The 18,201-nt window shown below is 43.1% G+C and overlaps 1 protein-coding gene across 2 annotated transcripts in view; it reads right to left on the minus strand.

The window, feature by feature from the left end:
• Positions 1 to 678: 678 nt before the first annotated feature.
• The window catches only part of pex7 (peroxisomal biogenesis factor 7), a 42,529-nt gene continuing 25,006 nt past the window's right edge, over positions 679 to 18,201 (minus strand). For both annotated transcript variants that reach the window (XM_054748464.2, XM_054748463.2), the window contains exons 10-11: positions 9,711 to 9,810; positions 679 to 5,649 (exon numbers count right to left, since the gene is read on the minus strand). In XM_054748464.2, the coding sequence (XP_054604439.2) occupies positions 5,566 to 5,649; positions 9,711 to 9,810 (184 nt within the window). In that variant the 3' untranslated portion in view covers positions 679 to 5,565. The remainder of the gene's footprint in view (positions 5,650 to 9,710; positions 9,811 to 18,201) is intronic.

Consider the following 18,201-nt stretch of genomic DNA (forward strand, 5'->3'; position numbering starts at 1 on the left):
CATCGGCAGTCGAAGGACCCCGAGCCGATTTTGCACCCGAGCAGATCTTGTACCGACACCGGCTGTGATCACAAGCGAAAACATAGTAGTTCCCGCTGCTTCTTCGGGAAACAAAATAAATAAATAAAACTTGGGATCTTGTAGGCATGGTGGTGGGATTTCTGCTATGGCAGCCCGCCACGGCTATGCCTATGTAAGGGAAACCCTGAGTGTTGTATGTAGAGAGCATTTTTTTTCATGTCCCCCCCAAAAATTACTCTCTGAAGTTTTACTGTTTATTGTCCCCCCCAAAATTGAAATGGGATTTCCGCCCTTGCCTCTGTGGGTAAAAACTCAAACTTCAGACGTTCCTGTGACGTTCTCATCAGGATTAATGACTTTATTCTCCGATAGCTTCCTCCTCCTCTTCATCATGGTTCTAGCATGTACATAATTTTAGGGGTGGACAGGGGGGACATGTGCCCCACACTTTTTCCAAAGTCAAGTTTTTACCCCTGCACATTTTCCCATTGAAAAACAATATTAAATAGACACTGGTTGAGCTCCAGGACCAAGCAGAAAACAACAGTTTGTGTTGAAGCCCATTTCCCATTAGAACATACTGTAAAGATACCCCCCACCCCCGGTCCTCATGCCGGTTGTGCCCACCCCCCCCCACCCCCAATTTCTAAAGTGAAAACTACGTCCATGATTCTACGGAACAGGAGCAGGAGCATCTAACAGGCATGGAAATGACTCCAACCCAGTTTTAATTGAAATATTTGATCAGAAAATCAGCTTCCAGGCCAGGAGGGAAGGAGATCCGCCCTTATCAACTTCATATGATTAGCTGCCAATTAACACAGACAGAAGATGATGCTCAGTGGGGAGATTAGAACTGGGCCGCGGATTAGAACCCGGAGAACACGCCGACAGCTGGAAGCTATTGTTCACAAAACCCAAAGTCATATAGATTAGTGCGAGTAATTTCACCTAAAACAGAGCTGGACGCACACACACACACACGCACACACACACACAGAGCTGTGTAATAAACTGTTTTGTTTTTACAGTAAAAGTCAGTTTTGTGTCTTTTGTGAAAAAGTTTATTCGTGGGACTTCAGGTTGACAGACCATCTGGAGGGACCAGAAGATGGAGCCTGGACCGGTTCTGATGTTTAACCTGAATTTTCACTTCAGGACTTCCACCAGATTCATGTTTCTGTAGATCTGCTGGTGAAGCTTCTGCTCACCAGAACTCGGAGACAACTGGACGTTTTATGGCTGAAGGACATTTAACCACACAAGCCGTAAAGGTGTGGAACACTAAAACATGTTTTAATGATTATCTCTGATTCTAACGGGTCAGTCCGAGTGTTTCATGGAGGCTGAACATGAAAATTGTCTCCTACACCTATCTCCTGCAGTAGCTTCTGATAGAAAACAAACGGTGAAACTCTAGGATAGAAAATCCTGACAGCTCTACGTCACCCTGTCCCTAATGGGCTCGACACACGGGAGGCGACATCGCCTCTCCTCCATTCATTTTCAATGAGACATGCGCAACAAAGCGATAATCGCGGGTCTCCTACCAAGCGAAACGCGAAAAACGTGCGTGTGAAATTTTGCGCTCGTGCACGTGTCGTGCACAGGCGACCCAGCGACGCGATCCAAGAAAGTTGAAACATTTTCAACTTTTCATCGCTGTCGCTCGGACGAGGACCAACCAACCGAGGTTTCATTCACTGACCAATGAGCGGACAGGATGCTCCGTACATCTCCGAGCAAACATGGAGAAGTTGATTAGTATTATGTGTTATATAGTAAAATCAGAAATAAGATTTCACATAACTCTAGCAGCACCTTGTGAAACATCATATCTACAGCTTTTTTAACTTTGAACCGCTTAAATAACCTTAATTCCCTCCAACCTGACACAGCCAAGCAAAACAACGGAAGTTTCGATTTCGCCATGGAACAGAACGCGTAGACGGCTTTACCGCTGGCCGCTACCACGGATCGCCTCCCGTGTGTCAGGTAATAAAAGCGACAGCGACAAATTTCGCTTATCGCGGTTGTTTGTCGTCTCCCGTGTGTCGAGCCCATAACTTTAATGGACTCACACATCTGGACTCACGACGGAGAATGCTGTTGTTGGTTTAGCGTCCAGGAAACAGCAGAAGACAATCTTTTATATATCACCTCTCAAGATAAAAATCGCGAGGTGCTTCACATAAACGAAAACATTAAAGTATAAAAAGATTTTAAAATGATTAAAAATATGTTTAAAATGAGAAAAGAAAAAGGTAAGAAAAGGGAGAGAAAGTGAACAGGAAAGAGGAAAATCAGTGGATCCCGGAAAAGGCATAATAAGAGCAGAACAAGGAGAGGGAGGTGATGAAGGTCCCACCAAACCTGAACAGGTGAGTTTAAAGGAGTCCACTGAGTCCACTGATCTCAGGCTCAGGGGGAGAGAGGTCCAGAGTCTGGGGGCCACAGCAGCAAATGATCTGTCACCTTTGACCTTTAGCCTGGTGCTGCACAACCAGTAGGCTTTGGCCACTGGACCTCAGGGACCTACTGGGGGTGTAGGGACTGAGAAGATCACCAATGTAAGATGGTGCTTGTCCATGTAAGGCCCTATAGACCAGAACCAGGATCTTGAAATAAACCCTGAAGTTGACTGGCAGCCATTGAAGCTGGAGGAGTAGCGAGCGGGGTGATGTGGCAGAGAACGTCTCGGCTAGTAGAAGCTAATTGTTAGCATTAGCAACTCCACCACACAGCTGAACTCCTCCAGGCTTGTGTTATTTGCAGTGTTGGGAACGTTACTTTAAAAAAGTAATTAGTTATAGTTACTGATTACTTTGTCAAAAAAGTAACTCAGTTACTAACTGAGTTACAACATCATAAAAGTAACGAATTACCAACAAACATAACTACTTAGTTACTTTTTTCATTAAAGGATGCAAGAATTACTACAATAGTGAAATATAAATGACTAATGACTGGAACATAATAAAATGTATGTCCAAATGTTTTTTTGTAAACCTGAATAATTTCAATAAATAAGCACTTAACCGGAGGAACTACTAATAGGAACATTACACTTATCTAGACTATTAAAAGGTCACTGTGTGATATTTAACAAGACCCCAATCAGCTAAAATTTAAAATTGCAAATAGAAACACCTGTAAAGGTTTCCGAGCCTTTAAATGGTCTCTCGGTCTAGTTAAATTACAGAAATAAATGTAATTTTGCACAGTATTCTAATTTTTCCCTTTTCACATAATTATGTGTTTTTAGCAGCATTTCTGTTGCTGGTAATTTAGTAATGGTTAAATAAATAAATAAATATCCTTTAAAATGACACTAGAAGAGGCACAAATCTGATGGAGGACTTAAATGTACTAACATGGGTCAGACCCAACCACAGAAGAGCTGAAGCTGGGTGGTAAACACACACAGGTAGTTCTGATAACACCTGAGCTCCATGACGTCTGAGGCTGATGCATCAGTGTTACAGCGGGACTAAAGACATGATCAGAAACAGGTTACAGCTGGATGATCTAGGAAGGTAGAAGATCAGGACGTCTGAGCGGTGGACAGGTGAGCGGACCTTCGGGACGTCCCGCTGTCACGCTAAGAAGGGCACGGCTGCAGACCCGCAGATTCGCTGCTGCAAATTCCCACCTGCAGCAGCGAATCTGCGGGGGGTCTGCAGCCGTAGATATTCATCATGTCTTCCTCGTTCTTCACGGGCCGTGATGCTCTTGGATGAAAACATCTGCCTCTTTAGCTCCTGATCAGCTGATGACAGCTTCAACACACCGCGCTGCTTAACGCACGCATTTCCTTATCAGTAACAGAAACGATCGTTTTGACGTGGGCCGCTGCTGTAAAAAAAGTGAGGCGCGAACCGGAAAAGCTTCTGCCGATCACAATTCAACAACGGATTATGAAAGAACGGATAACGCTCGAAACACGCAGATTCTTCCTGATGTGAGAGGTGAGTCTCCACTTTGTTTTGGTTGTTTTGGCGTCGACATCATCCTAGCGCGCCGACACCTCTTTCTCCCTGGCTGCAGCTGAAGTGTGGCGGTCAGAAAGCCTGTTGCTCAACGTTCGACAAGCACATAGTAACGCACAACCTTCCGTCCCCAGTAACGGTAACGGCGTTGTAACGGCTGGAAAAGTAATTAATTAGATTATTCCGTTACCTATAAAAGAACGCCGTTAGAAACGCCGTTATACTTAAACGGCGTTACTCCCAACACTGGTTATTTGTGAAGATAAAACATCAACATTGCAGTGCAAACAGAGACAGTGGTATAGTTGTGTTACTGTTAGCCAATCAGAGGAGAGATGTCCACACACCAGGAAGTAAGACTCCAGATCCCGGCGTCTGAAGCTACTTTCTCTTTTGGCTTATTTTTACTTCCTAAAACAAGAGCGCCAGAGCTTTTACCCACACAGATCACCTCACAAGGCGTTCATTCCTACATGGGACTGCTGCAGATGGACTCCTTTAAGCTTGAGATGTTGCTATGGGAGTCTAAGCCACACCCACCTTCATCTGCACCAGCTAGTTCACAATCCCCCCCCCCGACTCTACTTGTTTATTTATGTGGCAGCGCGTTTATCCAAAGCCACGGACAACAGGTAACCTACAGGGAATGTTGTGGTCTGTGCGGAAAACCGGAGAACCCAGAGGAAACCCTCGCATGCACAGGGAGAAAATGTAACTACACGCTGAAAGGTTGCAGCCGGGTTTTGAACCTGCAACCTTCTTGCTGTGAGGCAACAGTGCTAACAACTGCACCACCCTGAGGCCTCATGGCCTGGTGGTCCTCTGTGGAATCTGCTGCTTCATTGAACACATCATCTTCATCAGTGACATTTAAAGACAGACACCACAACATGAAGAAGTGTGAAAACTACAGGATTAGGTGTTTTGGGAGGAAACGGTGAGGACTTTAATTATGAGGCTGTCTTCTGCAGGAACAGTTATATCTAAACGTCACCATGAACCGTGTCCAGAGTCTACGGGTTCATCGCTACAGGACCTGAGATGACGTCTTCCAGAATGAAACCATGACAGCAGGATCCCTGAGGAACTCCAGATTTGATCCAATTATCATCTGTTTTCTGTTAGGCTACATTTATGTGAACAATGCCACTTTAACCCACCAATGAACACATGAATGTTAACAAGCATAGCATCTAAAAAAGGTTTTTATAATAATTTCATGATTTCCACTCTTCTGGTTCTACCTCTTTGCAACATCATACCATCTAAACCATCTGAGGACACGCTCAGCCCAAGTCCAGATTCCAAACCAGGTCCAGGTCCAACCATCACGGTCACAAGGAGTCACGTGCTTTTTAAAGCTCCAGTTTGTTCTTCAGCATTCTCATTTCTAACTTTTGGTTCCACTTGGAGCTTCAGGAGCTTTGCTCCATTCATAAACGTATTAACCGTCAGAGAAGATGATCTCATCAACTCTGTAATACAGGTGTGGGAGGAGCTTCAAGTCAGAGATGATCAAAGCAGGAAGTATCACAGGAAATACGGTGTGCGTGTGTTACGGCGCAGCGCTGTGTGTTCCAGCTGAGAGGCAGGCAGGTGAGTAGATTTTCACCGTCTCATCCCAGGAGCAATCCACTACCTGCAGACACAACACAATCATTTCTACATCTCATTTGGTCACAGGGCCAGAGAAGGTTAATAATTATAGTTTGTGTTTACTGAACAAGGACAGCAAAAAAAGATAATGTTACATGTGAGCAGCCAGCGTTAGGTACAGAGGTCTTCTAGCCAGAGACTAATTGGAGAACGTTTAGAAAATAGTTGGAGAATATTTAGAGAACATTTAGAGAGTATTTAGAGAATGTTTAGAGAACATTTAGAGAATATTTAGAGAACATTTAGAGAATGTTTAGAGAACATTTAGAGAATATTAAGAGAATGTTTAGAGAACATTTAGAGAATGTTTAGAGAACATTTAGAGTATGTTTAGAGAACGTTTAACATTTAGAGAATTTTAGAGAACATTTAGAGAATATTTAAAGAACATTTATAGAATGTTTAGAGAACATTTAGATAATATTTAGAGAATGTTTAGAGAACATTTAGAGAATATTTAAAGAATGTTTAGAGAACATTTAGAGAATATTTAGAGAACATTTAGAGAATGTTTAGAGAACATTTAGAGAATATTAAGAGAATGTTTAGAGAACGTTTAGAGAATGTTTAGAGAACATTTAGAGTATGTTTAGAGAACGTTTAGAGAACATTTAGAGAATGTTTAGAGAACATTTAGAGAATATTTAGAGAACATTTATAGAACATTTATAGAATGTTTAGAGAACATTTAGAGAATGTTTAGAGAACATTTAGAGAATATTTAAAGAATGTTTAGAGAACATTTAGAGAATATTTAGAGAACATTTAGAGAATGTTCAGAGAACATTTAGAGAATGCTTAGAGAACATTTAGAGAATGAAATCAACCATTAATGTTGAATCTATTTTTATGAGTTTGAAATCATTCATCAGTGATGAACTCAACACTTTCTAATGTGAAGTCAACAGAAAGGATGAAACATCGAAGCGTTCCACCTGAATCGGCATCCATTGCTGGGTCAGAGGGCCAGTTCTGCCTGGTTCCACATAACCAAACCCTTCATTTGGGTTTTTGTTTGTTTTCAGAACCAAGAACAAAAGAATAAACTGAATGTTGACATTTATTCTTCTGCTTTCATCAAAGAAAAACATAGTAATGCTTTAATCTTGTCATAAAAACAGGACAAAGGCACGACTTCTACTTCCAGTTCTCGTTTTACTCATCTCATCACATCCACTATTACTAGGCTATTAACTAGTTTAAAGTGTTTGTGTGTGAATCAGGACATGACTATCACCTGAGATACATGCATCTGTATGGACGGTGTTATCGTGTCTATACAGGGACCAGACTATACCCTGGATGGTAGCTCAGGAGGTAGAGCAGGTTGTCCAATAATCAGAAGGTTGCAGGTTCGATCTTGGCTCTGACCAGAGAATTCTGCTGTTGTGTCCTTGGGCAAGACACTTAACCCAGCTTCCCTGCTGGTGGCGGTCGGTGGGCCCGGTGGTGCCAGTGTTCAGCAAGTTGACATGTGTCTGCAGGGACATGGCTATCACCTGGTTGACGCGTGTCTGTGGGGACGTGGCTATCACCTGGTTGATGCGTGTCTGTGGGGACGTGGATATCACCTGGTTGACGCGTGTCTGTGGGGACGTGGCTATCACCTGGTTGATGCGTGTCTGTGGGGACGTGGCTATCACCTGGTTGACACTAGTGGTGTGCATCTCTACCTGCCTCACAATTCGATCCGATTCCGATTATCTGCCTAAAGATTCGATTTGAGTCTGAAATGCATCACGATTCTTCACACTAAAATTTTCAATACTTAATAAAAGCAGTAGAATAGTTTTCAATTTCTTTTTTATTTCGATATCCCTGAAAAACAGAACATACGTCTATTCACCTATTCATTGTGGGCGATGGTGGCACAGGAGTTAAGTGCTCGCCCCGTAATCGGAAGGTTGCAGGTTCGAGCCCCGCTCAGTCTATCGCTGTCGTTGTGTCCTTGGGCAAGACACTTAACCCACGTTGCCTGCTGGTGGTGGTCGGAGGGACCAGTGGCGCCTGTGCTCGGCGACCTCGCCTCTGTCAGTGCACCCCAGGGCAGCTGTGGCTACATCGTAGCTCATCCCCACCAGTGTGTGAATGTGTGTGTGAATGGGTGAATGACTGATTGTGTTGTAAAGCGCCTTGGGGGGTTCCAGGACTCTAGAAGGCGGTATATGAAATACAGGCCATTTACCATTCACTATAGCGAGCAACAATTTTTATATTACATATCTATAATTACTTAAATAATATAAGAAAAAATGTTTTCTGTAGAGCAGCTTCAAGATAGAATACAACTGAACTTAAAAATAGTAAACAAATACTGTGTTAAGTGATTCTTTCACATCCAGGATCCCAAAACCGAAATTAGCCCAGACATCCGATTTATATGTAACGGGTGCATCTTTGATTATTGGTAATGTTCGCCCTGTATTCCTGTCCGCCATTTCTGTTTTAGATTGGTGCTAGGTTCTGGACCAGAACCTGATCCCAGAGGAACTCCAGACCTAAAACCTTTAGTGGTCGTGTGTGTAAGGAGGCTCCCCCCGCCCACCCCCCAGTGGTGCTGCTGTTCTCTGAGTCTGAACCACAGGCTGAAGACCGTTCCAGTCCCGGGGGGTCACCTCATGGACGGAGATCTCCGAATCAGTCGGGTAAAACCTGAGGGGCTTGTTAAGAGATGAGTAAGCAAAGCGGCCGAGGGGTGACTCAGCCTCTCCTCAGAAGAGGAATGTCCTCCTTTAATTAACTTTAACAGCCGGTCGTAAAGCGAAGGCTGCCAAGACTGCAGCAAAGCACGAAGAGAGCAAGAGCCACAGAGCCCAAACAAAGAGCAGGAACAGAGACACAGCCAGAGGACCGGAGGGACTCGGGAGGTAAGAAGTGTTTCATGTCTCAGATGGAAAAAAGACTCTAATTAAAAGACTAATGAGCTTCAGCCGCGTCACACGGCAGTTACACAAAACGCTGGTTATCAGCGGTAAACGGGTGCTAACCACTCTGGCTCCATTAATCCTCAACAAAAAACACCTGTTATTAATTACTGTTTAGGAAATGAATGTCCATTTAAAGCCGCCCCCCCCCCCCCCCCCCCCCAGTAGTCCTGCTGAAGAGCTCCTTCCTCACAAACACCTAAAGATTCAGCTGCTGGTCTACAAGAGGACGCCTCAGAAGCTCCTGAGTCCTGCAGCAGGCTCCTTATCTGAGGACCTTCGCTGGTCCAAACACAAACTACTGATGGCGTCGTTTTGTAAATCAGCTTCATACGGATGCTGACATCTCCGTTCAGAGCTTCATTCACACAAATCAGAGCTATTATCATTACACTGGGTTCTGCTGATCAGAACCAGAATCACATCAAACCACTAGAATCCGCAGATCCAGAGGTGAAAATCTGACCCTTCTACCACTTTTATTGGATTTTCTGACTGTAAAACAAAAACAGGATATGAGCAGATTCCCTCGCTGACAGGAAGAGATTCACCGATACGACACACACACACACACACACACACACACACACACACACACACACACACACACACTTTACCCTAACCCGGCACTGCTCTGACCCGTCTGATCAGAACCAGAACCTGCTGAAATGCTGACAGGCTGATGGACAAGAATAGAGATTAGACGATGATCAGGGAGACCGTCTCCAACCTGGAAAACATTTCAGATAACAAATATCTGAAGTGGGAGAAGCTCTGGTCCAGATCCAGAGGCTGTCAGCAGCAGCAGCTTCAGTCTCAACCATCTAAACAAAACATCTGGAATCATCCTCACAAAACCAACAGAAGTGGACACCACCTGACCTTGAGCAGCTGATCTCCCAACAGGAAGTCTCCGGTGTGTGTACCCGTCTCTGCATCAGACAGAACATCTGTAGCAAAGTGAGGACATCCCAGAGCTCTACTGGTTGGTGTTAAGAGGTTTGGTGTGGATTAGGTTTTAGTTATGGTTAGGTTAGGGTTAGGTAATGACGGTCCTCACAACGAATGCTAGACAAGAGTGTGTGTGTGTGTGTGTGTGTGTGTGTGTGGGGGGGGGTACCTGGTTGGGGATGTGCAGGTTAAAGTCCAAACCACACACAAACTCTGAGTGATGCTCCACAGAGTCCAGAAGAGGCGGAGTCCTGCTGAAGTCCCAGAACCTGGACTCACAAAGAGACAGTGTTACTAACGGATCTAAACCAGGACCCTCATTCATCAACCCTACTTAGGATCAGATCTAGGCGCAGGAACGACTTACACGTGGTGTGGTATTTACCATCTAGCACAGCCAGTAGCGGAGCACATCAGAGCCGGCCGGGCTGGGGGCGGAGCTAATGATCGGCCCATAAAGTCTCGATAACCTGATTTTAGCTGTGGCATCCTGTATTTGGTCACTGGGCCTTCAGTGGCGGTTTACAGACCTAATCTGATGGTACAACGGTGGCGGGCTGGCCAGCTGGGAATTCTGGAGGCTTTTTCTAAGCTGGAATATATCTCACAACGAACAGGAATAGCAACTACATGTGCAGCTAGTTTTAATAACCCTAACCCTAACCCTATTATCAACACCAGATGGTTTTTTAACATTCTGATAATAATTCTACGCTGCTTTTGGACACTTGAGCAAATTTACATGTACAGTGTTTACCTGTTTGATTTTATCTTATTTATCTGACTCATCCCACCTCTTAACCTGTTAATGTTTTCACTAAAATAATTATATTATATGGTTACAGAGTTCAGTGGTTTAGTGATAAACTGTACTTCCGGTTCAAGGAAGGATGGCAGATTCACCTTTCCTTCCCATCATGACGTCTGAAATACTCCACGTTTTTGCTATCTTGTTTCTTATCCATCATCAGATTTTTATTAAACAACTTATTTTTATTTTTGTTCAGTTTAATTCAAATTCAAAGATACTTTATTAATCCCAGAGGGAAATTAGAGTATCAGTACACACAATTCAGAGATCAGACACACAGAGGAAAAGACTAGTTACATAATGTCCTAATTTGCAGTTGACTTGCCAGTCTGATCTGTAGTTGCAGCTTTTGCTGCTTCATCTCTTCGTAGCGTGCGATGCTGAAGCTCACCATCAGTCCAACTTGCTCTTTTCTTTTTTAAAGGTGATTTTTATCTATTGTTGCTAGAAGACATAATAAAAGCATCAACTGCCTCATCAGGACCGTCTTTTAGAAGCACATTGTCCCAACGAGTATTCCACACATCCTCAACATAATTATTTTCATTAAAGCATTTATGTGACGTTGAAACTAATATTTTGTGTCCACCTTTGGGAACTGTTGTTTTCCTCACCATAGCAACTAGGTGATGATCACCTACAGGCACTGAAACGGCTTTAGAACAACGATCTTTGATTATCCAGAGTTATCTCTGTAGTTATGCTGCTATAGGCTTAGACTGTTGGAGGATACACTGACCTCTTTTCACACTCTACTGCTTTCTTCTACAATCTGCTCTTTAACTGTATTATTTTCTGCAATTTCAGCTGTTAACTTTATTTTCTCTCTAAGTGTTTTTCTCCCCAGAAGAAGCTACAATGATGCTCTGCTGAGCTGTGGTGGCCTCATGGAGGGGGCCATTGTCTAGCACACTGCTGCTAACCACTTAAACATTATCCCTCTCCTGATAATAACTTTTTGCTTTCCTTGACGTTGGATGTGCTACTGCTAGTTTATCCGTTTAATTATAGATCCACTAGGATAAATACAATAAAGTTTATCTCTCACCAAATAGACTTTTTACTAAGAAATCACAATATAACTATAGACACATTACTTTGTCGTGCGTGTGTGTGTGTGTGTGTGTGTGTTTGTGCGCGCCTGCGCTGTCTTCTCGATCCCCAGTGAGTCGTGGAGGATGGCTGCTTATACTGAGCCAGGATCCTCTGGAGGTTTCTTCCTATTAAAAGGGAGTTTTCCTCTCCACTGTCGCTTTATGCTTGCTTAGTATGAGGATTGCTGTAAAGTCACTGTCACTAGTCAGTGACTTGATGCAATTTGCTGGGTTCCTTATATAGGAAACATTATTTCTGATTGGCTTAATGAACTGACCTGAATTGGAATGTTTATTATGTGAAGTGCCTTGAGATGACTCTTGTCGTGATTTGGCGCTATATAAATAAAATTTAATTGAATTGAATGTGGACGCACTAATCGTGTTTTATACAAATGAAGAGAGACGGCTGTTCAAGTACTTTCTTCTGGAGGTTTTGTTGCAACCTCCAAACAGAACATCATCCAACCCATCACTCTCCGGTTTTTCAGATCTCTTCTTCTCCTCTCTCCTCTGTCCTGACCACATTTACCACCTCTGCACCGTGGTTCTCTTCTACGTCAGCAGCCAGGGCCTCCATCACGCCATCACTCAGGTTTTTAGAGGACGTGATGTGACCAAATATGGTTAATGAGGATGTTTCTGTATGTAAACGACTGAACGAGCACCTGGGTACGCACAGGTGGGATTAACCAGCAGTTGATTGTGGAGGAACATTCGTTCCCCGCATCTTTCATAAATCTGTGTTTGGGCCGTTCGTACCGACGTTCTAGAGGTTATCGAGAGGAAGGAACATAGGAGAGGAAAACAGCCTGGGCCTCTGGATGTCTCATCAGATCAGAACATCTGTAGAAACCCCACCAGAACATGGTTCTGGTCTGGATCAAGTTGTAGATGTGTTGGGGGGGGGGGGTTGGGGTGGAAACACTAGAGCAATCTAGAAAATTAATTTATGGAAAATAAAGATGAAGTTAAAAGAGTGGGCGAGTGAGAGGGTGAGTGGGCCAATAAAACATAGGCTGCAGCAGCCATTCAGACTAATTGGAAGAGTTTTTCTCCTCCTGCCTCAGACAGAGCAGTGTGTGTGTGTGAGAGAGGGAGAGGGAGAGAGAGAGAGGGAGCCCTGACGCAGCAAACGCTCCCTCTAGGCTCATCCACTTTGCAAATGCAATTAAATCATTTTCAGGAGTGACTGCAGCTCCCAATGGGCTCCATTAGGCTTAATACACACACACACACACACACACACAAACACCCCCCCCCCTACACACACACACACACACACACACACACACACACACACACACACACACACACACACACACACACACACACAGAGCCAAGTCTAGACTAAAGTAACCTGAAACACACATTTGTGTCATTCTCAGACTTTTGGTCCCGACGGCAACTCATGTGTCCCCTGATGCAGGTCTGTGTCACATAGACATGACAGTTGGGTTTGGTGGTAGAGTTTCAGCCTGTTTACCTGTAAGTAGTGTTTACCTGTATGTAGGGTTTACCTGTATGTAGAGTTTACCTGTATGTAGGGTTTACCTGTATGTAGAGTTTACCTGTATGTAGAGTTACCTGTATGTAGTGTCTACCTGTATGTAGTTTACCTGTAAGTAGTTTACCTGTATGTAGAGTTACCTGTATGTAGTTTACCTGTATGTGTATGTAGTGTTTACCTGTATGTAGAGTTTACCTGTGTGTAATGTTTACCTGTATGTAGAGTTTACCTGTATGTAGTTTACCTGTATGTGTATGTAGTGTTTACCTGTATGTAGAGTTTACCTGTGTGTAATGTTTACCTGTATGTAGAGTTTACCTGTATGTAGTGTCTACCTGTATGTAGTTACCTGTGTGTAGTTTTTACCTGTATGTAGAGTTTACCTGTGTGTAGTTTACCTGTATGTGTATGTAGTGTTTACCTGTATGTAGAGTTTACCTGTGTGTAATGTTTACCTGTATGTAGAGTTTACCTGTATGTAGTTTACCTGTATGTGTATGTAGTGTTTACCTGTATGTAGTTTACCTGTATGTAGTTTACCTGTATGTAGAGTTTACCTGTATGTAGTTTACCTGTATGTAGTGTTTACCTGTATGTAGTTTACCTGTATGTAGAGTTTACCTGTATGTAGTTTACCTGTATGTAGAGTTTACCTGTATGTAGTTTACCTGTATGTAGAGTTTACCTGTGTGTAGAGTTTACCTGTATGTAGTGTTTACCTGTATGTAGTTTACCTGTATGTAGTGTTTACCTGTATGTAGTTTACCTGTATGTAGAGTTTACCTGTGTGTAGTGTTTACCTGTATGTAGAGTTTACCTGTGTGTAATGTTTACCTGTATGTAGTTTACCTGTATGTAGAGTTTACCTGTGTGTAATGTTTACCTGTATGTAGAGTTTACCTGTATGTAGTTTACCTGTATGTGTATGTAGTGTTTACCTGTATGTAGTTTACCTGTATGTAGTGTTTACCTGTATGTAGTTTACCTGTATGTAGTGTTTACCTGTATGTAGTTTACCTGTATGTAGTGTTTACCTGTATGTAGTTTACCTGTATGTAGTGTTTACCTGTATGTAGAGTTTACCTGTATGTAGAGTTTACCTGTGTGTAGTGTTTACCTGTATGTAGTTTACCTATGTGTAGAGTTTACCTGTATGTAGAGTTTACCTGTGTGTAGTGTTTACCTGCATGTAGTTTACCTGTGTGTAGAGTTTACCTGTATGTAGAGTTTACCTGTGTGTAGTGTTTACCTGTATGTAGTTTACCTGTATGTAGTGTTTACCTGTATGTAGAGTTTACCTGTATGTAGTTTACCTGCGTGTAGAGTTTACCTGTGTGTAGTGTTTACCTGCATGTAGTTTACCTGTGTGTAGAGTTTACCTGTATGTAGTGTTTACCTGTATGTAGAGTTTACCTGTATGTAGAGTTTACCTGTATGTAGAGTTTACCTGTATGTAGTGTTTACCTGTATGTAGAGTTTACTTGTGTGTAGTGTTTACCTGCATGTAGTTTACCTGTGTGTAGAGTTTACCTGTGTGTAGTGTTTACCTGCATGTAGTTTACCTGTGTGTAGAGTTTACCTGTATGTAGAGTTTACCTGTATGTAGAGTTTACCTGTATGTAGAGTTTACCTGTATGTAGTGTTTACCTGTATGTAGTGTTTACCTGTATGTAGAGTTTACTTGTGTGTAGAGTTTACCTGTATGTAGTGTTTACCTGTATGTAGAGTTTACTTGTGTGTAGTGTTTACCTGCATGTAGTTTACCTGTGTGTAGAGTTTACCTGTGTGTAGTGTTTACCTGCATGTAGTTTACCTGTGTGTAGAGTTTACCTGTATGTAGAGTTTACCTGTATGTAGAGTTTACCTGTATGTAGTGTTTACCTGTATGTAGAGTTTACCTGTATGTAGAGTTTACCTGTATGTAGTGTTTACCTGTATGTAGAGTTTACTTGTGTGTAGTGTTTACCTGCATGTAGTTTACCTGTGTGTAGAGTTTACCTGTGTGTAGTGTTTACCTGCATGTAGTTTACCTGTGTGTAGAGTTTACCTGTATGTAGAGTTTACCTGTATGTAGAGTTTACCTGTATGTAGAGTTTACCTGTATGTAGTGTTTACCTGTATGTAGTGTTTACCTGTATGTAGAGTTTACTTGTGTGTAGTGTTTACCTGCATGTAGTTTACCTGTATGTAGAGTTTACCTGTATGTAGAGTTTACCTGTATGTAGAGTTTACCTGTATGTAGAGTTTACTTGTGTGTAGTGTTTACCTGCATGTAGTTTACGTGTATGTAGGGTTTACCTGTGTGTAGTGTTTACCTGTATGTAGGGTTTACCTGTATGTAGGGTTTACCTGTGTGTAGTGTTTACCTGTTTGTAGTGTCTACTTGTATGTAGATACCTGTATGTAGAGTTTACTTGTGTGTAGTGTTTACCTGCATGTAGTTTACGTGTATGTAGGGTTTACCTGTGTGTAGTGTTTACCTGTATGTAGGGTTACCTGTATGTAGTGTCTATCTGTATGTAGAGTTACCTGTATGTAGTGTCTATCTGTATGTAGAGTTTACCTGTATGTAGAGTTTATCTGTGTGCAGTGTTTACCTGTATGTAGAGTTACCTGTATGTAGAGTTACCTGTATGTAGTTTACCTGTATGTAGTGTTTACATGTATGTAGAGTTTATCTGTGTGTAGTGTTTACCTGTATGTAGTTTACCTGTATGTAGTGTTTTCCTGTATGTAGAGTTTACCTGTATGTAGAGTTTACCTGTATGTAGAGTTACCTGTATATAGGGTCTACCTGTATGTAGGGTTTACCTGTAACTAAAGTATTTGAGACTGTGGGATGGTACAAGTTCTCCCCCTTAGAGATCATGGAGGCATCTGAAATCCACATGGTAGGTGGGTTCCCCCTGTGAGAGGCTGGGAAGCTAGAGTCCAGTTAGCCCCCCCCCCCAGCAGTTCTTTCCTGTTTGGACGTCTTTGGGAGGAAAAACTGCAACCTTAGTAACATCGGAGTGACTTCATTCTGGTCAGACTTTCAGATTTGTGCTCGTTGTTGTCCCACCAGAATAAGAAAACTCTTAACATCAAGTCCTCCTGGTCTCTGACCCAGTTACTGGTCCTGGTCTTCAGGGACCAGATCTGAAGGTCTGGAGAGAACATGGTCTTCTGTTTGAAGATGGTGTGGATCAGAACCAGCATGAGGGCTGGGGAAGTGGCCCTCAGCCTGAGTCATGGAGAAGAGCTGGAGGTCCATTTGAATGTGTGCAGAACTACTGGGTTTGATCATGAGAACATCAGGAGTAGAACCAGTTGAAGCCCATGGCCCAACAGAACAAAGAGAACAATCAGCTGACAGCTAAAACAACATCAAACCTTCTGTCAGCTGATTGTTTATCCAGTTTTGTCTTTCACTGAGTGGAAAGATGCCTTTGTGCAATTATTGTGAAAGTCTCTGGGTCAGAGGAACCGAGAAGGATCAGAACAAAGATAAGATGAACCGGGAACATGTACATGAAATTTTAAATATCACACACACACACACACACACACACACACGCACACGTGCACACACACTCACAATCACACGTGCACACACACACGCACGTACATGAGGCTAGACGTGCAGTGACCGTTCACACAGGAAATGAACGTTATCTAGAACAAACAGGTTCTAATTACTCTGAGTCTGAAACTACACCACAGGAACCCTGTCTTCTCCAAACCTGAGCCAGGTCCAGATTAGGGCTCTCTGTGTGTGTGTGTGTGTGTGTGTGTGTGTGTGTGTGTGTGTGTGTGTGTGTGTGTGCGTGCGTGCGTGCGTGTGTGTGTGTGTGTGTGTGTGTGTGCGTGTGTGTGTGCGCGTGTGTGTGTGTGTGTGTGCACGTGTGTGTGTGTGTGTGCACGTGTGTGTGTTTGTGCGTACGTGTGTGTGCATGTGTGTGTGTGTGTGTGCACGTGTGTGTGTGTGTGTGCACGTGTGTGTGTTTGTGCGTACGTGTGTGTGCATGTGTGTGTGTGTACTCTGAGCAGGTGCATCAGTGTTTGCAGAGCCGTGCTGTAATGAGCTCTGAGGTTAAACAATGGAGCAGCTCCGGTGATATTGAACAGCTGATTACTGGTTAGGACCTTAAGGAGGTGAAGGGAGATCTTAACGATGTTTCTAAAGCACATGTAAACGTTACAGTTCAGTTTATGATGGGGCATTATTATTAAAATCAGCTGACTCATTCATCCACCTCTTCTGAGGCCTAGTCCACACGTAGCCGGGGTTTTTTTTTTTAAACGAATATCCGCCCCTCTAAAAACTTGCATCCACACCACCTTGTTTAAAAAAAAACTCTGTCCACACGTACCCGGATAAATACGTTGTTAAGGACAAACCAGACCTGTAGGTGGCAGTACTTGGAGAAGCCAGGTGCCGGACAATAGCCGTTCTTAACCTCCTCCTTCGTCTGTGGTCTTCCGCAAGGAGCAGTAATTCCGCTTGCAAAAACAAACAGGCAAAAAGCGCTTGGACAATTGATAAAGCGAGAGCAACTCTGAGGGCATCCATGCTGTCGGCTAGTGTAAACATAGGTCGCACACGTGATGTCAGCATTTTTTGTCGCAGAAAGTGACGTTGCGTACCTTAAAACTCCGGTTTTGTCCGTCCACACGCAGACACCCAAAACGGAGAAAACGCAGATCTTCACTTTGGCCGGAGTTTTTAAAAAGATCCGTTTTCGTGTGAAAAAACTCCGTTTTCGTGTGGATGACAGGCCAAAACGTAGAAAAATATCTACGTTTTGGCAGATCCCCGGCTACGTGTGGACAGGGCCTGAGACGAAACTGTTGTTGATTCCTTTATTTTCACTAATCAGCTGATCTGTCATACTCTTGATGGGTCCCACAGGACCAGCTCACTGATGTTTACCCATGTTCACACAGGTGAACATGTCCACGTTTGGTTTTTAATAAAGTTATGAAGTGTGTGCACGTTTGTGTGTATGCATACGTGTGTGTGCATGTTTGTGTGTATGCATACATGTGTGTGTGTGTGTGTGTGTGTGTGTGTGTGTGTGTGTGTGTGTGTGTTTAAGAGCCCATAATGAAATTAGCACTCAGCTCAGAGGAAGTGAACCAATGAGAGGCCGGATCAATAATACAATCACACTCAGGCTTTGATGAACAACCTGCTGCTAATGCTTCATCTCCCTGCTTCCTCTTTTGTTGGAAGTTGGCTACATTCCACACATTCTTCTGGAGC

The sequence above is a fragment of the Nothobranchius furzeri genome, chromosome 2 (assembly GCF_043380555.1).
Source record: "Nothobranchius furzeri strain GRZ-AD chromosome 2, NfurGRZ-RIMD1, whole genome shotgun sequence".
Taxonomy (NCBI): domain Eukaryota; kingdom Metazoa; phylum Chordata; class Actinopteri; order Cyprinodontiformes; family Nothobranchiidae; genus Nothobranchius; species Nothobranchius furzeri.